Source organism: Mustela lutreola, chromosome 3, assembly GCF_030435805.1.
Source record: "Mustela lutreola isolate mMusLut2 chromosome 3, mMusLut2.pri, whole genome shotgun sequence".
In the NCBI taxonomy this organism is placed as follows: domain Eukaryota; kingdom Metazoa; phylum Chordata; class Mammalia; order Carnivora; family Mustelidae; genus Mustela; species Mustela lutreola.
Window position 1 is genome coordinate 19,148,154 of NC_081292.1, and position 22,453 is coordinate 19,170,606.

Sequence of the window (22,453 nt, forward strand, 5' to 3'; positions counted from 1 at the left end):
TAAACTTCAGTTTTGCAAGATTGCTAACTTACATCTTTCCCTGACCCTTCCCTTGATCCCCTGCACTAGATGGCGACTTTTTTTGGTATCCATTTTCATGTAGAGACAGAGGAGGTACTTCTTCAAGGGAGCCACGAGCTCGGCCACGATGAATAAACACACGCGTGCGCACGCGTACACACACACACACACACACAGATTTTGAGGATGGAGGCTGCTCTTAGCCAATCTGTCTCAACAGCTTATACACCTGTTATACCTCAGCCTTCAGATAATTCAGATCACACTTGTACTTCAGTGGACTGTTGCGGGCCCTTGAGGAACACAAGGCACTCAGGGGAACCCTGCCTGTGAGTTCTGCAAATCTGTTTGCCAGGATTGTGCACCTGTGCATTGTGTATTTCTCAAGTAGGTGTCTTTACTTAACAGCAGGTTGGCAGTCCGTGGGCCATGCCTGGCTGCCTTGCAGGGGTATTTTCTCAGTCCCCATATTATTTAGTTATTTTAATTTTTATTAAAGGAACTTTTTTTAATTTAAAAAGAAAAAAACCAATAATGAACCTCCAGGTGCAAATTACCCAATTTTTTAAATTTTATTTTTATTTATTTATTTGACGGAGATCACAAGTAGGCAGAGAGGCAGGCGGGGAGTGGGGGGAAGCTGGCTCCCCACTGAGCAGGGAGCCCGATGCGGGGCTCGATCCCAGGACCCTGAGATCATGACCTGAGCCGAAGGCAGAGGCTTAATCCTCTGAGCCACTCAGGTGCCTCACATATAACCCAATTTTTACAGCTGCCTAGAGTCTGTTTATCTTGTTTTCTCCATTTACCCATTTTGGCGGTGGAATGGAGGGAATAGGACATGCTGGAGATTCTTAAAGAAGTGCCGGGCTTCCTACGACTTCACTTCATATTACTGTTCTTCTAATTTGAATTAGTTGCCAACTGATAAGCAGAATAATGCTTCCCCAGAGATGTTCGCATCCTAATTCTCAAAACCTATAGATACATTGTCTCACATAGGAAGAAGGACTTTGCAGATGTAATTAAGGATCTCAAGATGGTGAAATTATCTTGGGTTGTCCCAGAGGGAGGGGCAGTTTGGTCACATGGGTCCTTCAATGAGGAAGGTGGGGAAGGTCAGAGTCAAGGGTAGGTGATGGAAGCAAAGGATGAAAAGGCAGATTGATGGGGAGTCATGCACCAAAGGAATTAGGGAAGCTTCTAGAGGTTGGAAATGACAAGGAAATGGATTGTTCCTTAGAGCCTCCAGAAGTAGCAGACCTGCCGACACCTTGATTTTAGGACTTAAAATTTCCACAACTATAAGAGAATAAATACCACTGTTTTTATGGTGATTTCTTAGAGCAGCAATAGGAAACTCATATATGAACTTCTAAAACTAGGGAGAATTCACATTAAAAAATACAAACTCTCTTGAAATGCTTCTTTTGGCAATACTGTGTCTACTGCCTTCCCTGGTAATGAATGATTGGCCAATGCTAAAAAGAATCTCCCCCATAAATGGGGTGTGGGTTGTCTTTTTTCTTTCCTTTTATTTTCTTTTTTCATTTTTACATCTGGTTCTCTGTAGTCTCTAAATTTGTGACTCCTTGTCTAGAATATTCTATGGTTAATACAGCCACTATAACATTGCTGAAAGCATGTACTTCGAATCTGGAGTTTTCTCAGCCAGGAGCTAGAAGGGCCAGGAACCGCTTCACTTCCTAGTGATTCAAATATCTAGGAATGTATGGTAGCTACAAATATCCAAATTTCATAGCCTACTGTGCTCTGTTCTGTGTTGCTGAACATAGGATACATGGTTGATTGAGAACTGCACAGCTCATTAATTTGGACTTAAAACTGGCAGACGTTTGTACCAGAGTGAACACCACCAGCAAAGAATAAGGTGTGCTAAAATAACAAAAACATGCAAATTAAATTTATAGTATAATAGAATATTTCACTGCCTTTAGAAAACAGACATGGTTCATTGACTAGCCGTTCAATTGTGCAATGAAGAATAAACACGGGAGACTAATTTTGTCCCAGCTACTCATTATAAATAGAAATATCCCTCAGTGGAAAGACGTATTAAGGGTTATGAGTCATTTACAACTTAGTCTTGAATTACTTTAATCAGATGTGAGACTTGGGGAATAAAGAGCTTTGATTACTCAGAGGAACTTGTGCTGAGCCGACGTCTGGCCGGAGTGGAGCCCCGTGTGCCAGGAGGTGGGAAAGAAGGAAGGAGGAGTGTGTTGCCGAGTTGCACAGAGCTGGACCCCGTGCACCCCAGTCCGTGGGAGACACTACAGCCGAGTTCCCAGCTGGTCTTCTTCCCTCCTGCCTTTTCCTCCCGTCCCCACATCACCCCCCTTTTCCTTTCTTCTGAGAAGCAGCTTTGTGATCTGAAAATATCACAGTTTTGAAGTCAGGAAGGCACGTAAGTGGCTTTGTAACTATCATTGCGTAACTTCGGCTAGTGTGGGACCTCTCTGAGCCACAGTTTCTCCTTCTGTAAAACACAGATAATAATGCACGCCTCAAGGTGTCGAAGGGACTGAGGGAGGGGAAGCTGAGTGCGGCGCTTGTATTGTTTCCTAAGGCCGCCATAAGGAGCTACAGCAATCGGACGACAGCAATGGATTGTCTCGAGGTTCCGGATGCCAGCAACTCACCAGTCGGGCACTGGCAGGCTTCCTTGCTCCTGAGGGCTGTGAGGGAGTATCCGCTCCATGCCTGTCTCCTCCCTGCTGGCCAGCTTTGGCATCCTGGGGCTTGATCACTACTGTCTTCATGTTCACATGACGTTCTCCCCAAGTCCACATTTCCCCTCTTATTAGCACATCAGCCATATTGGTTTAGGGTCTGTTGTCTTCCAGTATGACTTCGTCTTAATGAACTACATCTGCAATGACCATCTTTCCCAAAATGGTCACATTCGGTGGTTTTGGGGGTTCGGGCTTTGACATCTGAATTTGGAGGAGAGAGGGACACCATGTAACCCACAGCACACGGCCGGTTCTTAATACACATTTACCCCTTTAGTCTAGCCCCCCTTAATAAAAGAATTATCTTCCTGGGATGTAGATTTTGAAACCATCAGATTGAAAGGCTCAGAATCCAACATGTCACATTCTCTCTAAACCTTTCTCTCCTAAGTGCCCCTTCTAACTTACTTCTACTCTTGAGGTCCGAAGATAGAGCAAATCTCAAACAATTCCGACACTGCTCAATTACAGTATTGTATAATTCAGGCAGGGCACAGAGTTGAAATTTACTTTTGGACTTCCCTCAGAAAAGGTTGAGCTGAGCACACAAGTAAACAAGATGAAAGGGAATGTTTACAAGTTTCAAAGAACAAACCCATACAAAGCCGTGTAAGGAATTCATTTTCGTAGCAGCAGCGGTCTCCACTTCGAACAGCTGGTGTTTGGACGTGTCCAAAGGAAGTTGCCAGGTCCTGGGGGGAAACTCGGGTTGTTCCCAGTTGAGCCAAGACACCAAGTGGAGAGGCAAATATATTCTGACTCTAAATGGAATGGTTGGTGAGATAGGCTCCCAGGAGTTGGGGCTCCCTAATGAGAGAAGGAATTGACAGGTCAGGCAAGTCAAGATTCAAGAAGCTGGGTAAGGGAGGTGAAAACAGCTAATGGCCACGGAGCCAGAGCATCTCTGGAAGGAAGGAGAGAATCAACTGTCTAGTGATAAAAACTAATGTGGGCAGGGGAGAAAAAAAAAAAAAAGACAGGCAGAATTATTCAAAATGGGCATGACAAGGGAACACACAGCAGAATCCAGTTTGGAGCGTCCAAGTTCATGGCCAGATTTTCTTCCAGAATGCGGAGTGTTAGGTGGTTCAGAGTAGAATTTAGGTAGTGTGACCACACACCCGTTCTCCTTTCTGGGATTCCCAGCTGAGAGTGAGAGGGAATGATGTACTAATGAGAAACAAGAAAAGAAAACCCCATATTTATTAGTAGCTAAGCAAGTGCCCAATAAACCCTAATTAATACCAAGCTCAGGTAAATACTGCATCCTGTAGAACATGGCTGAAGTGATGTGTCTTTCCTCCTGTGGCCTCTTTTGAATCTAGGATGCTTGGGTATTGAAGTGAGTGAACGGTGTGGACCAAAAAGAACAGTCTGCCCTAGGACCAGTCCAGCATGTGTTCCCGTCATGCAAATATGATGATGTGCAGTGAGTGGGTAGTGACCACAGTCACTCACTTGTGATGAAGATGACAATGCCCGCTGTTAAAAAAAAAAAAAGACCCCGTGACAGGTCTAGATCCAAACAATTAGAGTCACAGCCCCTCTTTCCTTAGTGGGGAAGTTAGTTAGACTAAGACGATGGGCAAAAGGAGGGTGGCAGAGAGCTCCTCTCCCCCTTCCTGTGGTTGGATTCTCTGGTAAGGTTGTCTTTCTGCTTTTCAAAAGGCAGAGAAGAGTGTAGGGTAGAAAATCAGACCCAACTTAACAAGACAGCGGCTTGGGTGACTGGTCTGGTTCTTCCAACTTGTTAGTCCGAAATGATTGTGCGTAGCCTCAGCTGGGAGTGACAGAGATACAGAGTCACCCGAGTAGAGTCCAGCAGTCTTTAGGAAGCAAGAAGAGACCTCGGAATCACTTCCTGGAACATATCTTAGAATACATCCGTCTCATTAGCAGTAAGCAAAATGAGACAGAACAGTGGGAAGGCCAGATTCACGTGGTTGAAGTGCTCTGTGCCTTCTGTCTCCTCTTTCCATGATGCTGTATGACGAAAGAAGATATAAAAACCAAGCTCTGCACTCATCTCCTTGGATATGTGCCATCTGCCCTTAGGTTGGCTTCATTGTGAAATCCCGGGGACCAAAGCATTACTTTTAACAGAGCCATCAAAGGCTCCTGTTAGAGTACATTAGCATCTGACCTTCTGCGTACTCAGTAGACAAGATAACTTTTAAAAAACATACTCCATGTTGCCAGATGTTCCAAGAGAGAACTGGAAAACTAACTGAAAATGTTGTGGGTTCTTGCTGTTGTCTTAGGATTAATGTCTTGGCTTTACCCGCCCCTTCCCAATTCATGTCCACTCGGGACCTCAGCATGTGACCTAACTTGGAAATAGGGTCTTTGCTGATCTAATTAGTTGAGTTCATGCTGGAATTGGGGGGGGAGGAGGTTCTGAATCCAGTGGCAGGTGTCTTGATGAGAAGGCCACGAGAAAACACAGAAGGTCTATGTGACAATGGAAACAGAGATGGGACTGACACAGCTTCGAGGAACACCAGTGGCTACCAGAAGCTGGGAGAGGCAGGGGAGAATTCTTCCTTCTAGAGCCTTGAGAGGGAGCCCAGAAGCTGGGAGAGGCAGGGGAGAATTCTTTCTTCTAGAGCCTTGAGAGGGAGCGTGGTCCTGTCCCCGCCCCCCGGGAGTGACTTATCTACGATCCTACTGTGCTAATTCGTACGTTGACTCTAGTGCAAGTCCTACTTACGAACCCTGAATCTGGGGCTTTACTGCAGACAGCTTACAGAATTGCAGAGCCAGTTTCAGAATTTCGCAGGAGGAAGCATGTTGGAAATCGGGGAGTGCTGCTGTTGGGAACGCTGACATGCAAAAATGATACCCTCCTGAAACGTCCCGCAGCCAAACCATGTTTTCTTTTCCTTATTTTCATTCTGCTTGCTCTAACATTTTTCAGCATTGTCTTGACATCTAGTGAACTGGACACATTCATCCCATGTGCCCCCCAATGTCATCCGCCTGTGGATTCAGCCTGTGGTCCAGGTGCCAACAGTTTGGGAGCTGGGCGAGAAGAGAGAAGCAAACCCAGTAGTGAGGCCAGTGGAGCTGAGGCGCCCACAGAGCCCCGTTTCCGAGCCTGCTGGCTGCTCCCGCTCCCGCTCCCGTTCTCTGCCCTCTCTTCCTTCCCACTCGGCTCCGCATCCCGGTGTGGAGGTTCCCCCTGGCTCCCAACCGCTGGGTCCCAGGGATGTTGGGGACCAGCTAGAAGAGGGCTGCAGACCGCGGCCTGTTCGCGTGTTGCCCTGTTCCCATGGCCACTCTGAGACGTATTCCTCTCCCTTAGGTAAAGGGGAGGGGGTCTCCATCGGCCTCTTGGAGAGCTGGTGCAAGATTAATTATCTCCTGTTTGTAAAGCATTTGGAACTTGATAACCGCTCATTATTATTACCCTGCTATCTCATCCTTTGTTCTACATTCCTCCGCCATCGGAGGTGAAAAGATTTAAATTAAAAAGTTGCCGAGATAGCCGTGAGCTCCCAAACCCAAGCTGCGATTGACCTTCTTTCTCCGTGAACTTTTCTTGATTCTGCCATTAGCCACTCGCCTCGCATCCAGACCTTCCTCCCGGAGCCGGGGAGCTGGAAGCAAGCGTGCACGGGAGCCGTGTGATGGGGATAGTTGAGCACCTCCAGTGTCTGCCATATGGGAGACTTTGTATACACGGTCTCATTTAATCCTCATAATACATGCACAAGAGGCCGTTTCGGGTGTGTTACCCATCGGTGAACAAGTGCTTACAGCAGTTAAGAAATCTCTTCAGATCCCTTAGCTGAGCAGTTACAAAGCCAGATTTCCCAGACGTTGTGGTTTGGCTCCAAAGCCTCGGAGCTGTACCTCCACCCTGTGCTCAAGTAGAAGGCATAAAATCGCAGTGTTAGGAAGAGTGGGTTGGCCTGGGTGGGGGGAAAAGAATCCATACATTGGGGTTTTTGCCCTGTAAACAGAGTCCACAGAACAAAGAAGAGATAATAAAGCAAGAGTCCTATAAAGCAGTCCAAGCCTGGGAGCGGGGCGTTTTAAACTGAAAAAGACGGTTTGACTTTTAAGTTGGAAGGCTGTCCGCAATAACTTTGTCTTACCCTTTTTTTTTTTTTTAAGATTTATTTATTTATTTTGGTGGGGGGGGTGGGAGGCACAGAGAGAGAGGTAGAGAGAGTCTTAAACAGACTCCGCGCTGAGCTTGGTCTGACTCGGGGCTCGATCTCAGGACCCTGAAATCACTCCCTGAGCCAAAACCCAGAGTTGGACACTTAACTGACAGCCCCCTCCCCCAGGCGCCCCTGTCTTACCACATTCTTTGGCCAAGGAGGACATTAGACCCAGAAAGGCAAGGATTCATGCCCACGTTTATTCAGATCCTTTGTTTGATCACTTACTCCTACTTTGATGTGGTAGTAGAATATCTAGCATTTTCTTCTAAATTAATGTATAGTCGACAACATACAATTCTGTATTAGTTACAGATATGTAGCATAGTGATTGGACAGTTACATATATTACAAAATTATCACCACGGTAAGTGCCATTACTGTCAGTCACCATAGAAAGTTACTACATTATTGACTATCTTCCCAGTGCTGTGCTTTTCATCCCTATGACTTATTTATAACCAAAGTTTTTATCTTTTACTCCCCTTTACCTATTTCCTCATTCTCCCATCCCCCCTCACCTGACAACCACAGGTTTATTGTCTATATTTAAGTCTGCTTCTGTATTTTTTAACATTGTTTTGTATTTTAGATTCCACATATAAGTGAAATCTTACATTATTTGTCTTTCTCCGTCTGACTTATTTCATTTTACATAATACTCTTTAGGTCCAACCAAGTTGTCACAAATGACAAGATCTCATTCTTCTATATGGCTGAGTAATATTCCATCTTATATATGTGTGTATACACACGCATGTATTTTCTTGACCCATTCATCTGGCAATGGACGCTTAGATTGCTTCCATATCTTGGCTTTTGTAAATAATGCTGCTATAAATATAGGGGTGTCTATCTTTTAGAATTTGGAATAACTACTATTTTAAAAGGTTTGCTTGCTTACTGTATGCGAGACACTTTTCTAAGCTTTCCATATGTATTATTGATTGTATCATTACAACTTTGTCTAGGCAACTGCAGTAGTATTCTTTTTTTTGGAAATAACCACAGAAAAGGTAGGGAGAGGTTTTGGCGCAACAGTCTCTTTAAAAGTGATCTGCAGATTCTAGATATTTTAGGGAAAACGAGGTCAGAAATTTTCCAGCTGTATCCCAGTGGTTGCTAGGAAGCTCGCTCAGAGGTGTGGCTGGCGTGTGGCTGGTGGTAGGACAAAGAAAGACATGAAGTCTCAGATCTCCGCCAGGCTGTAACCTCATATAGAGCCTCTTTCAATTGTCCTATATTTTGCTCTTTGACCAGTGATTGAATCTGATCAGAGCGATCAAAGACTTTTAAATGTTTGAAAGCTGCTGATGTAGATGATGTATGAGACCTGTCTCAAATAGGGGATTTAATGATTCTACTTCCCTTCATTTTTTTTAATTGAAATAGAATTGACATGTAACATTTTGTAAGTTTGAGAGATAAAATGTGCTGATTTCCTACCTTTATTTCTACTTCCCTCAGTTGTTACCAGTGACTTCTTCCCACTCTCTCAAATTATTCTTATCATTTTTTTAAAGATTTTATTTATTTATTTGACAGAGAAAGATCACAAGCAGGCAGAGATGGGGGGGATGCAGGTTCCTCGCTGAGCAGAGAGCCCGATGCGGTGCTCGATCTCAGGACCATGAGATCATGAACGGAGCTGAAAACAGAGGCTTTAACCCACTGAGCCACCCAGGCGCCCCACCTTCTTCTTGTCATTTTGTAAACAGGCTCTGCCAAAGGGACTGAGGGGACAGCATTCAGCTCACCCCGGTTGTGCTTCAGGGTCATTTCAGAACAGTGTGTCTGTTTCCGTGTTTTCTCCTTCGCCTTCTTCATGAGAAGCACGATCGATTCGTAAGATACTGCCGCGGCAGGTGGCTGGGATCGAGATGGGAGTTGTCACATCTGTTTCAGGAGTCACGTTTTAATAAAATGTAGGCACATCCCAGAATGGTTGCATTCATGCTGGAGAATCTTTGGGTGCCTGGAAATTGGGATTTGTCATGGAAGTTGTCAACGAACAATAGCACAAATGCTCCAGCCTGAAAAAGAAAGTGTTCTTGGAAGGCTTTGCAGTGTAAGCTCACAGAGCACAAAAAATGGTATTAAAACCCCATTTTCAGCATAACATTTTTCTCCTTGCAAAGTCGGTTGTCCTCATGGGCAGATTTCTAGCTTCGAGCATTCACATAGTATTAAAATGAAAGCTCTGCACACAGAAGCTGTGGAAAATGCTCACTGAGTATTCTCACAGCACAGGTAACAAATCCATGAAGCTCTCTTGAACGACAAAAAATGTTATAGGGCTTTAGAATTACTCATACCTATATATACTATTTGACATGTGGTTGAGCTGGTGATTTCACCATTAGAAAGGTCTGCATTTTACTCTTGGCATTCACTGTTAGGGTTTGTTTTGCAAACTTAAAATTGTTTCTGAAGAATGATACTTAGTTGTGTTCACATTTAAATGATCCCAAAGTTAATGGATCAGATCTGACTAGGTAAGAAAGGTACTTTGGGAGGATCATTTGTATCTTTTTCAGTCCAATTTAATGAACTGGAAAAGAAATTTACTAAGTGTAACAAAGAGACTGGAAAAATTTTATTCCAAACCCCCCAGATACTATGCCTTGAGAACATAGCTTGGTTACCTTGTGAGGTCTAGTACATTGTCTGCTGTAACAATTCATTTTGATCTCTTTAAAGATGCTGTTGTTCTGTTGGAAAAAGCACTAGGCTAAAACTACATTTTTAAAATTATGTATCAAATGCTTAATGGGAGAAATGAATCAGGTTAGTCATTCACATTCTAGTATAAATAACTTTACAGTGGTTTCTTCTTTCTAGAAAGGGAGGCTTTTTTTTTTTTTAAGATTTTATTTATTTGAGAGAGGTAATGAAAGAAAGCATAAGCAGGGGAGAGGAGCAGAGAGAGAGAGAGAGAGAGACAGACTTGCCCCTGAACAGGGAGCCCAATGTGGGGCTTGATCCCAGGACCCCGGGATCATGACCTGAGCTAAAGGCAGGCACTTAACACACTCAGGTGCCCCTGAAGGGGAGTTTTATTGAAATTGTTGGAAGGGATGCATGGTCATTGTGTTATGGATTCTTCCTGGAAGAACTTTGGGATGGATGGGAAAAGCATGAGTAGAAATTATATAGCACCAAAGATATTCTTGGTTTTCCTTATATGTTTTTTTCCAAGGAAAGTCTGTACTTTGACATATTGTTGCCATATCCAAAGAATTCCTTTTGACAAGTTTAGAAACCAGTGAGTCAGTTTCCCACCCTCTGGTTCACTGAGGGCCTTACCATCTGCCAGATGTTATGCTAAGCACACTATAGACTTACTTTTCTTTCTTTCTTTCTTTCTTTCTTTCTTTCTTTCTAATTAGGCTTCTCACCCAACTGGGGGCTTGCATTTGCCACCTTGAGACTGAGTCACATGCTCTACTGACTGAGCTAGCCCGGCACCCCCGTGTACCGTCTCATTTAATCTCCCCTCTAGCATTATGAGGTAGACGCTACTAAGAGGTAGGCATTTTCTGCATGTGAGAAGCATTTTAGACATTTTAACTCAACCTTCGCCACAATCTTCTCATATGCATACTGTTATTTCCCCGTTTTACAGGTGTAGAAACTGAGGTACAAAGAGATGAGCTGACTTGGCCGAGATCCCCCAGCTAGTAAATTGGAGAGAGCTATGATTTATGTTCAGGCATTCGGCTCCAGAAGCAACATTCTAAACCACTGTTGTGTATGATACTATCGTTATCGGTGAAGAAATAGAAGGACAGAGAATAATAAGTCTCCCAGAGTTACCCGGGCAATAAATAATGGAGCAGGGACCCAGATTCAGGCAGCCCATAAAAACCACGGATCCTTCCACAACCCCCCTCTGCCATCCTGCCCATCTTCTCGGCTTTGATCGTTCTGTCTTAAAGCCACTTCAATACAGATGTCACTGTGGCACTTAAGAAAAGTAACGATAAGAATACAAAGAGAAGAAATTAGCTTTATCACTTAGGCAACTTGCTGCCTAGCTTAATTTTGAATAGATTTTGGACTGTGGTTTGTCATGAAAGGGTGGAATCTTCACTGAATCGCCAGCGTCAAAGACAACCTTGATCTCATCTGGAGCAGTGATTCTTAATCTTTAATGAGCCACCCCGAGGTCTTGCTAAAATGCAGATTTGATTCAATATGTCTGCAATGGGCCTGAGACTCTGCATTTCTAGCAGGCTCCCATGTGAGTCTCCTGCTTCTGCCGTAGGATCTGAGCTTCGAGTCACAAGGTTAACACACTGAGTGTGTTCAGACTGAGCATAAAGACTTATCACAGGGCTCAGAGTTCACATTGGAAAGAGGGAATTTTCATAGATGAAAAACATGTACAGAGTTTGGGATGATCAATACCGGGGTGGGGTGGGGGTTGACTCATAAGACTGAGCTACCTGACTCCCAGAATGGGAAGGGGCCTTAAAGGTCACCTGCTCCAAACACCCAACTAGACGTTTGAATCCTCTCCTATCCCCACCGGCTCATTTCACCCCCAGAGTTAAGGAGTTTTCTGTGCCAAGTGGAACTAAAAGAATTTTAAGATGCTGCCTGAGTTGCAGAAACAGTGTCAATGAAAGGCTGTGATGTCTCCTACCTCTCTAGACAGACAGACATTTGCCTCCATAATACATTTTTGGAGCCTTTGGATAGTTCTTCAAAAGCTTTCAAACCTCACCGTTTCCTAATAAAAACAATGCACTCTACCAGAGAACCATCTGGGCCTGCTTATTCCCCCAAGCATCTGCATCCCACTCTGAAATAATGATTTCAGTGCTGACTGGCAGGTGAGAAACAGTGACAGATGTTCGGCAGCTGGGCTCCTTCTTGCTGTACTGAGGATCCATGCCAGGGCCCTGGAGAAAACATCTTTTCCGGAATCAAGCATGGTTTCTTTTTTTATTTCATGACCTGAACACAAGGCTCCTGTGGTCGGGTCTTCTGACTGGTGTTGGGGGAGTGGGGGCAGGCAGCTTCTCCTTTCCAGTCCCCCCTCCTTTCAGGCTGTGACTCAGCAGCACCCTGCTTTCTGTTCCAGGTGCCCGGGGAGAGCGAGAAGCAGTGGAAGCCAGCCCTGGTGGTGCTGACCGAGAAGGACCTTCTAATCTATGACAGCATGCCGCGGAGGAAGGAAGCCTGGTTCAGCCCAGTTCACACGTACCCTCTTCTTGCCACCAGGTAGCCTTGGCCTTGTGTGTGAGTCTGATGTCTTTTCCGTTTGAAACCCTTCTAGTCAATTACGAGTATATCAGCATGTTACCTTCCCGCTTCCTGTTGCATTGGGAACGGAGAACTCGTCCAGAATATAACCGCACATTTCTACCCAGATAGGTGAATTACCCTTTATGGCCCAGCGTGGGGTCACACGGGGCCACAGAACAAAATGCTTGTCCATCGTGAAGGAGCGGTGACATCTGGGAGATGGCCTGCGCCTTGTCACCTTCCCCGGTTCCTTTGAGACGAACTATGCCCCTTTGTTCGCAGTCTTGAGATTCAGGTAGCATGGTCAAGCAAAGGTCTTCAAACGTGGGGCGCAGAGGTTGTCACGCGGGAGTGTGCCGGGACTGGGCTTTCTACGGTTTACTCGGCACAAGATCCCACAGCTTCTGGTTGGTGGTGCTGCTGCGTCTGTCTGTTTCATAAGACCTTCAGTGCCTATTTATTGTTCATGAGACATACTGTCTTAATGCACCATGGGCTCACCCTCTTTTTGAAGGTCTGTATTCTGAGCACAAAGCACATCAGATCTGAGTCTTGGTCCAAGCAGTTGACCGCTCCTGGCTCCTGTTGCCGGCTCTTTCCGTATGTGCTTTAGGATAATGGGCATAGCTTTCATTACCCCTCTATCTCTCCTTCTTGACCTAGAAGGCAGGCATGCTAACGTGACGCTTATGGCCTCCCCGGTATTGGGCTTGGTGATATAGGGCCCTAAAATGTCTGTGGAATGAATTACTGTGTGGGACAGATTCTAGAAGGAGTTTGGTCCGACAGACAGAGAACATAGCAGATGGAGGTTTGGGGGCATCAGTCCCAAGCAAGAGAGAGAGATAGAAGCAAGGTGGGTTCTCCAGTTCTGAAGGGACTGAGTTGTGCCACACGGGATATAGCCAAGGCTTGGGCGCAGGGAGCAGAATGAGACCCAGGGGCAGAACATGAGGGGACAGGAGAGTAAAATGGCAATGATGTGTGGAGCCGAAACGCCTTTCACAGCCCTCTTACTTCCACTTACGGTGATTATGGAGAACAGCTAGGGTGACCCGAAGAAGGCGATTATTGGCTCCAGAGGTGAGTAGAGGAGGAGGCCTTCAAGGGGGCAGGGGTCGGGGCCACACCTAGATCATTCAGATATTAATGAAATGAAATGAAATGAAGTGAAACAGTAATTAAATTTTGAGTATCCTAAGCCTGAAAATCTTTGTCAGGATAGCTACGAAAACACTCTGGATGCTTACAATAAAATCACAACAGTCAGAGTCCAGACATCGTAAAATGTTCCTCTGGAGCTTTGGGCTGTGTCTTGGGGTCCGTTCAAATTCAGCCCAACCACCAGCACTTTCCATAGCCCTCACCTACGGGCACTGATGTGCAGATTCTGAGACATTCTCCCAACTGGAACCAAAGAAAGATCAGACCTTAGTCACTGTCTTCCAGGTACTAAGAAGAGAAACTGGCCTCATGCCTCCTAGACTGATTTTCAGGAACAGAAGTCTGAGAAAGGTAAAGTTTCTCTGTAACTCTCAGGCAACTTGAAGATAAAACTTACCCTCAGGCATAGCTTTCTCCTCGAAGTTTCTAGGCATTCTGACACGGAGGCTGCCTTTTTTATTCAGGCAGGTTTGCATTCGGGATTTTAAAAATCCAATGCCTCAGTCCACACTAGCCACATTCCAGGCACTCAGTAGTTGTGGCTGGTGGCTACTCTGTTGGACAACACTGATCTTAGAACATATCCATCCCCACAGAAAGTTCTGATGGACAGCTCCACCCTGCAGCCTCTGTTGACTACCTCTGAATTTGTCCTGATTCAGGCGAGTGACTGGACTGACTCACTCCAGCGACCGTATGTCTAGAGCTCAGGCTGCCTGACGGGAGGTCGTCCTGCAGGGTCTTCTGGCCATCCACAGAGCAGACCATCAGTGTCTCCAGGGGGAGGGGTGCACAGGTACAGCCAATGGCATCTGAGGAGGTCCGGCTGGGGGCACCAAAAGTAGCTATGACAGGCTCAGGAGCCACGAGCATGCCAGGTATGTCTGGGCTGTGAGCAAAGCACAGGAGTAGCCTGAAACCAGGAGCCTGCATCCACCGTGGAGATAAAAATGGAAACCCTTTCAGTGCCACCTGGGCTTGTCTAGAACAAGAGGCATCATAAGAAATCGGCGCCTACCGTCTAAATGCAAAGGAGATGCAGCGACGGTAACTGACCTCTCAGTGTACTGTCTCTTTCTCTCATCACCCTGCCTCGCCGCTGAACTGCAGAATAAGACTGTGTTGTTGGCACGTATGAGCCCTGTGGGCAATGGGGAGCTTAGGCTTATCGACATGCCCCTGACCTCTAGCTGTAGCCCGGGAGGCAGAGGACATCCAAGTTGCTATGGCGGCCCTGGTGGTTCCCTCTTATTTCGTCCCTTCGAGTTAGTGGCGGACTTGCAGCCTGCAGGAGCTGGAGTTTCCATCTTTGTTTTCCTCCGGCCAGGAGAGTGCTTCCCCCTGGGCTGTTGGAGATGGGAGGCTGGGCTGAAGCTGTTCGCTTCCGGCAGAGAACTCACTGCCAGAGGAGGTAGAAGTCAAAGGGAAATTCTGGATCCTTCCATTACCACGTTACCCCAGTACTTCCACTGGCTGCTTCCCAAAACCACATATTTAAGTCCATCGAGTGACTCATTTACTTGCCGTGTTCCATGCGGTCGCACGGGGCAGTGTGTCCTGCACAGATGAGCATTCAGACACGTCGCCTGTCTAGTAGCGTGATTTGTCTTTGAGTGCATTTTTCTTCTTTTTTTAAAGGTTTTATTTATTCATTTAACAGAGAGAGTGAGAGAGATTGGCAGAGGGAGAAGCAGGCTCCCTGCTGAGCAAGGAGCCTGATGTGGGCTCAGTCCCAGGACCCCTGGGGTCATGATCCGAGCCGAACAGACGCTTAACTGATTGAGCCACCCAGGCACCCCGAGTGCATTTTTCAAATGACTTTTTAAAATTTCCTTTTAAAACCTTTTGTTAATGTATGATTTATAGGGACACCTGGGTGGCTCAGAGGGTTAAGTATCCAGCTTTAGTTTCTGCTCAGGTCATGATCTCAGGGTCGTGGGAACAAGCCCTGCGTCCCGCCCCACATGGAGCCCCCATTGAGCCCCTTATCAGGCTCCCAGCTCAGTGCAGCATCTGCTGGAGATTATCTCCCTCTCCTTCTCCCTACAGGTGAACTCTCTTTCTCTAAAATAAAATCTTTTTAAAAAAGATATGATTTGTAGGGGCGCCTGAGTGGTTCAGTGTTAAGTGTCTGCCTTTGCTCAGGTTCTGATCCCAGGGTCCCGGGTTCGAGCCCCACATCGGGCTTCCTGCTCAGCGGGGAGCCTGCTTCTCCCTCTCCCACTCCCTCTGCTTGGGTTCCTGCTCTCCCTGTGTCTCTGTCTAGTAAAATCTTTTAAAAGGAAATATAATTTGTAAATAGTAATGTATACAAATCTAAAATGTACACTTCAAGTAATTTTTATTTATGGAAATAGAGCTATGTTTTCTAAAATTTTATTACAGAGTATCTACTAATTAATCGTGCTGAGTGACATTATCAAGAAGGCCGTGGTGAGACTACTTGCAAACAGGCCCAGGTGCTAATCAGCCAGTGGCTGACCTTCATAGAAGGAGGCTACGTACAGGCGTGGTGCTTTACATGGATTCGATTCAATTTTGCAAAACATGACCAATTTAAGAATCACCTGGCTGTTTACTAAAGAGGTCGGTCCTGGGGACCCTGCCCTGGAGATGTGGCTCAGTAGGCGAGGTTCAGGAGCAAGTGTTCTCCGAAAGCATCAGGCAAATAGCCGCATTTAACCGACCCTCCACCCCTTGCCCTCTCAGGTGTAGGTTTTATTCCTGTTTCACAGATAAGTAAACTGACGAGCTAAGAGGCTAAGTCATAAGCTAGTAAGAGATAGACGTAAGATTCGGAACGCACCTTTTTTTTTTTTTTTTAAAGATGTTATTTATTGGACACAGAGAAAGCGAGTGAGAGAAAGAGAGCAGGAGGGACAGAGGGAGAAGCACGTTCCCCGCTGAGCGCGGTCACGATCCCCTAGGGCCCTGGGATCAGGAGCTGAGGGCAGATGCTTAACCCACTGAGCCACCGAGGCGCCCCAAACTGAGCAAACTTTTTTTAACCACTGTTCCCTGCAGCCTCCCAAAAGAGCATGTTCTTATTCCCTGGAGTTTTAGTGGCTCTTTGAAGTAGCTGAGGAGAGCTATGTAGATCTTTCCTCCACCCTCCTGACAACTGTGTCATGCACAAGGTAGCCACCCAGATCACACGACAGAGTGAGGACAGGGCTGTAGATGCCATCGGAGACCTGGGCTGTGACCAGTTCTCAGCATGGGCACGAGCACCACCTGGGAGCTTGTTAGGGGTGCAGATGTCCCCCCACCCCAGCCGAGGCACTAGACCAGTGGATTCAGGCACTGGAGGCGGGGCCCAGCCTCGCTGCGAGTCGAGGCCCCCCCAGGTGTTTCCAGCCCAGGCTCCATTTCGAGAGCCTCCGGTCGGAAGACCCTGAGCAGGGACGTGGATCTTCCTTCCCTGCGTTCCTGCAGAAGCACCGTCTCGCCCCTCGTAGTGTCGACCGCCGATGCATGCGTTCAGAGGCTGTCCTGGATCCAGTGCTCGCCGAGTCATCGGAAGCTCCTCAAATGTGCCGTTTGCTCGCCCTGCTTTTTCACTTGACATAATCCTGTAGGAATTTTCCACTGATATTTTGTACTCTGCCGTAGCTTTCTTTGACACCCTGCCTCGCGTTCCATTGCACGGATGCTCCCGGGTACAGATTCTGGAAACTTCGAGCATGGCTCCAAATCCCAGCTACGTACCAGCTGCGGAAACTTGGGCAAATTTTGTAATCTCTTACTGCCCCATGTCCCTCATCTGTGACGGGCATAATATCTGTACCTACCTTGGTAGGGTGTTAGAAGGTTACATTAGATAACGTAAAGGCATAAGGTAATGCTTGTTGCGTGCTAAGTGCTAAATAAATTTAGTTATTATTACTCTTGCTTTTAAACCCTTTCTCTATTTTGGGGGGTTAACAGTACAATGGCCACATTTGAAAAACAACTTCATCACACTAAAATCTTGGGAGCAACTGAAATGCACAGATTATCATTGGAGCACTTTGGAAGAAACCTTTTAAAGCCCATCCTAGCAATCAATCAGTCAGTCAGTCAGCAAGCAAGCAAACGGAAAGCCTGAAAAAACAGCTCCTTAAAACGTAAAAACGGCAACTTAATTTGCTGGTGGAGAGGAGAGGTCACAGTATTGGGTTTGACAGCCCGGGCTTCACGTTCCAGGCTCGCCCGGTCAAGCCCCAGAATTTACAGGCTGTGTGACCGTGAGCAAATCCTGTCGCCCCTCGGATCCTGCTTCCTCCCCTGAAAACTAGGATCAGAACCCCTACTGCAGTGATCAGGAAAATGACGGAATTGATGACTGCGTCCATCAGCTCGGGAGAGCTGAAGCAACTGGTAATTCTTTTCTCACAGTCCCGGAGGCGAAGGAGGCTAAGACCACAGCGCCGGCACGGTTGGTTTCCGGAGCGAGCCCTCTCCTCGGGACATAGGTGGCTGCCCCCTTGCTGTGTGCCTCTGTGACTTCTTTGCCCTGGAGCTGGGCCACACCCTTACGACCTCATTTAACCTTCATGATCACCTTGTCGGCCCTGTCTTGAAACATAGACGCACCGAGGGTTAGGGCCTCAACCTACGAGCCAACGGGGTGACAGCGGGAAAGGATTCAGTCCACAGCCATGACAGGAGAACCGCCTTATTTAGCATCACGGGGCCCAGCAGTGATGGGCAACCTCCAGTCCCCTTCCCTCCCCCTTAGCAGGGCTGGGCAGCCTCGTTCAGAAGGTCAGACATGGTCTTTCCTCTTGTACAAGAACCGGCAGGGCCAGAGCCAGAAGGAAACAGGGTTCTTCGAAAATCGAGTTATTCCCTCAGACAGTTCATAGTTGATTTGTTTAGTTTGTTTGGGTTTTTTTGTTTGTTTGTTTTGTTTTTTTTTGGTAGTCCCAGGCACATCTAATTTATATTTTTCTGGAAGAGAGAAAATTTGATTGTGTTTCATAAGAGGGGCACTAGCCTTGCTCGTGACGTGTTCTTGGTGTCCACACCTATGTGGAGAAGTTTCCAAGCCGTCACCTCTCCTGCCGGAAAACAGGGATGGCACCTGTGTGCCTCAGTAGCTCAATTATTGGTAACAATGCGCTTGGGAAGTCTTCAAACACTAATTTTAGCTGTTCTCATCCCTCAGTTTTTATGAGTCCTTGGGAAAACATTTTTTTGCTTAGCCAAAGCTGCTTTGATGTTGCTGAACATTTAAAAAAAAAAAAAGGTACTCTTGCCCATATGGAGGAAGCTTATTGTTTTTGTCACCGTCGTCAGAATTGGCGAGTGAGCTAGGCCTACAGAGAATAAGGATTAAGGTCGCAGTGCTTCTGAAATGCTAGAGGAGATGCAACCAGAAATTCTGCCACACCCGGTCCCCGTGGCCGACAGAGAACTTGCGGGGGTGGGGGGCGGTGGTGGGGATGCTGCTCTGTGCCTGGTTCTCCCACCTGGGGGCCCCAGAGAAGGCTGGGGTCGCTGGGGACCGGAGTGGATGAATGTGCCCTTCTCTGCTCTGACTCCACGGGGAGCCAAAGACGCTGGCCTTTCCTTTCGCTTAACCACGCTGGGTTATCTTCGGTGCCTCAGGAACTAACCGGTTTCTGAGTGCTAAAAGTAGTTTCTGCCTCAGGCCAGCCTAGAAATTTCAGGAATGCTTTCTTTACACCAGGGGAAGTTGGGCCAGTTGTGTGGGTCAGACATTAAATTACAATCAGCTTGTGGTTTTCACGCTAAACCTGGGAGGCCTCTTCTGTTAGGGAGGGAAGGTGGACAAGCGTACACCATGGGCACTCCCTAGGGTAGCATGCGTGGCCCGTGGGTCCACACTCTGTCACACTGAGAAGTGCAGAGGCCGCCTTCACATCTGCCCATCCCGTTGGCCCCGGGATCCTGGGGTTCACACTAGCTGCCAGCCTCCTGTCTTGCCTCCTATTAATCCAGCAGCTTCTTCGAGTTGGGTGAGTGAGGAGTGGGGGAGGTAAGTACAGAGGTGAGTAGGGAGACTGGAACTCCTCACCCCCGCTGCTCCGGAAAGCCAGCTCTGAATGATGCTTGTAACAACACGGCTGGCCTGTTGATGGCTTCTTCCTTGGAGCAGGGATGTAGGGTTCAATTTAAGAAATGTTTAAGAGTCTCCTGTGAGGGGCCAGCATTGTACCAAGTGCCGATGGTAAGGGGATTTAAAAGAGTGCTGAATATGAGAGCTAAAAGCCAAGAGTTATAAAAGTTCATTGTTCAGGTTATCCGCTCGTGGTTTCATTTTCCCAGTAAAAGAGAACAGATTTTAATTGTCATTCTCTTCCATGGAGTTCTTGAAGGTCTTTTTATAATACATATTCAGTACTCATGGTGATGTTCGTTGAGGTAATTAAAACATGGATGGGATAAGGGAATATGGAAGAGATAACCAGAAAACTCAAAGAATATATTTAAAAATTAAAGTTATAAGATCGCAGGATACTTGGGTGGCTCCATTGGTTAAGCATCTGCTTTTCAGCTCAGGTCATGGTCCCAGGGTCCTGGGATCAAGTCCCGCATCAGGCTCCTTGCTCAGCAGGAAGTCTGCTTCTCCCTCTCCCTCTGTCTGCTGCTCCCCCTGCTTCTTCCTTTCCTTCCACCTGCTGCTCCCCCCCCAAAAAAAGTTCTAAGATTGCTAAATGATAAAAAAAAAAAAGCGCTATTAACTTAAAATGATAAAAAGACCATGGACGGTCACGATGTGAGATGACCCATCAGATGGTAACCCTTGTTCATTTCTAGACATAGCACGTGTGTGGGTGTGGAGGTGAATTAAATCTGTGAGTGACCTGAAGAGCTCATTATTGTCTCTCACTGTAATTTCCTTTCTGCATATAGTTGACAAGCTGGAGTGTGGCCCCTCTTCCTGGTATCGTGGGCTTTTTAGTGACTCTCCCCTCACCTGCCTAGACACCCTCTTGATTGCTGGGTCCCACTGGGGTGGCCAACGGATAGAAGTATTCAAGAGTACCTGAACCATTTATGAGATCGGACCAGTTGCTTTCCTTTCTTTCTTTCTTTCTTTCTTTCTTTCTTTCTTTCTTTCTTTTTTTTTTTTTGTGTGTGTGTGTGGCTTGCATTGTGACATCTGCCGGGAGATGCTAATTACAGCAATTAAGTAAAATGAGAATGTAATATTGCTTAGCAACCCAGTTACCTAATATGTAATTTCACTAATTTGGCGGAATCTGTGTGCTGCAACTGTTTTTGTTTTAATTAAGGATATTAATAATAATGTTTTTGTATGGAACATTTTATGCAACACTCTCTAACACCCATCCAGAATTAGATTAGTGCATGAGCATCCTTTGTGAGACAGGTTTTTTTTGTTTCTGTTTTTCTCAAAACCAGTCAGGCAGAGGGATATATCTGAAGAGGCAGAAACCGTGTGCAGTCTAGTACCTCAGTTATTGGTAGAGATGCATTTTGCCTGGCCTTCTGTGGGAATGAGAGGATTTCCTACTGCCAAGTTCCCACAAGTCTCAGACAAAGAATTTGACCAGTGAATGGGTTTATCCCACAGCCACACTGAGCCATGTAAAATCCTCCTTGTGAGCCACTTTGGGCCATTGCAGTAATTTAGAAACATTTCACCCTTTTTTTTTTTTTTAATGTGGGTGAGGGACCCATTTATATTTAAATGTAGGTGGCTTGGATCCAGCTAACCATGAATGTGAAATCTTAAGGACTTGTTTGTTTTTGTTTTTGTTTTTGACAAAATGGTCACCTTCTACTCCGAGACCAAAAAAGAAGAAAAGAAGATAACTCTGACTCCCTAAACAACCAAGTCACTGCTGAAAACACTAGTTGCTAAAGGTAGATTGGAAGGAAGGAATAGGAAATGAATGTTATGCTAATCCCATAAAACATCACATCCCAGTTACCTTTCTAGATCCCTTTCTCCAGGATTGAATTAATCTGGAAACGAGCATATCGTGGATCAAAATCCAAGTCTTTGGATCCAGCATCAGCTACTGTTTCACGTGGATGGAAGACCCAGGGTGGGAGAGAAGTCAGGGTATCTCATGGCAGCCCTTAATCACAGACTTCTTGGAAAAGAGTCCACCGTGTATTCTGGCTACTCATTTCGCAAATATTTACTGAGTGTTTGCCACGGACCTGGAATTGTTTTGGGTTGTACACGTACAGCACGGAACAATCCAATAAAAATCGCTTTCCTGATCAAGCTAATGGTAACAGTTGCTTCACCTGTGTATTCTGTTCCAGGTGCTGTTCCATGCAGTGTTCACATAACTCATTTCATCCTTAGCAACAACACAATGAGGTAGGCATACAGCTATCCCCAGTTTGCATTCGAGGAATCCAAGGCATGGAGGGTGTAGGTAACTTGCCAAGGTCCCCCCGGTTGGCAGAGAGCCGGGTTGGGCTCTCTGACTCTGCTCTGTCCCCTCACATCCAAGTCTTCATTCTCCTGCCCCACTCATGTTATATGGGCCTTTCAGTGGTTCAGTAACTCATATACCCAGATAATAGGAAATGTAGAGTCTTGCTGGAGTCTGTGGCTTTGGTTTCAACCATGGGAACGTGTGTTTGAATTCGATAACCAGGGAACAAAGCATGTCCTTGGGCTTCTCACGCAGGTTCCGATAAAACTTAGAAACTGGGTGTGAATTGCAACTTGAAAGCCTGTCCCGGGCTGCCTGCCCGTGTCTTCTTCCAACTGAGTAAGAAAGTTATCTTCTCTGGGGAGAGCATTTTCTTGGTTGCTGTTGCTTCGTCCCTGCCACAGATAAGAGACACATGGTCGTATTTTTAAACTACACAAATAGCTTAAAATGTAAAATAATTGAAACATAAATAATAGCTATTTCAGAGTCTCCCTTGAGACTGCAGATCAGAAAAAAATCTTTGGGAAGAATCTTGAGAGGAACGTCAAAAGGCTGTTCCTGGCAGAATGGAACAAATTCTGGCAGACGCGTTCTTTCCCGACGCCCTGCCTTTCTAAATGGGCACCTGATGACTTTAAAAAATCTTAATGTCCGCCTGACCTTCACCTGCTATTTAGTGTCCAGAATCCAGCTACAGTGATGTGTTCCCCAGTATGGC

The 22,453-nt window shown here is 46.2% G+C and overlaps 1 protein-coding gene across 1 annotated transcript in view; it reads left to right on the forward strand.

Moving 5' to 3' along the window:
• Window positions 1-22,453, forward strand: part of SNTB1 (syntrophin beta 1) — a 229,588-nt gene that overhangs the window by 187,573 nt on the left and 19,562 nt on the right. The window contains exon 4 of the mRNA XM_059165709.1: window positions 12,036-12,175. Coding sequence (XP_059021692.1) covers window positions 12,036-12,175 — 140 coding nt within the window. The remainder of the gene's footprint in view (window positions 1-12,035; window positions 12,176-22,453) is intronic.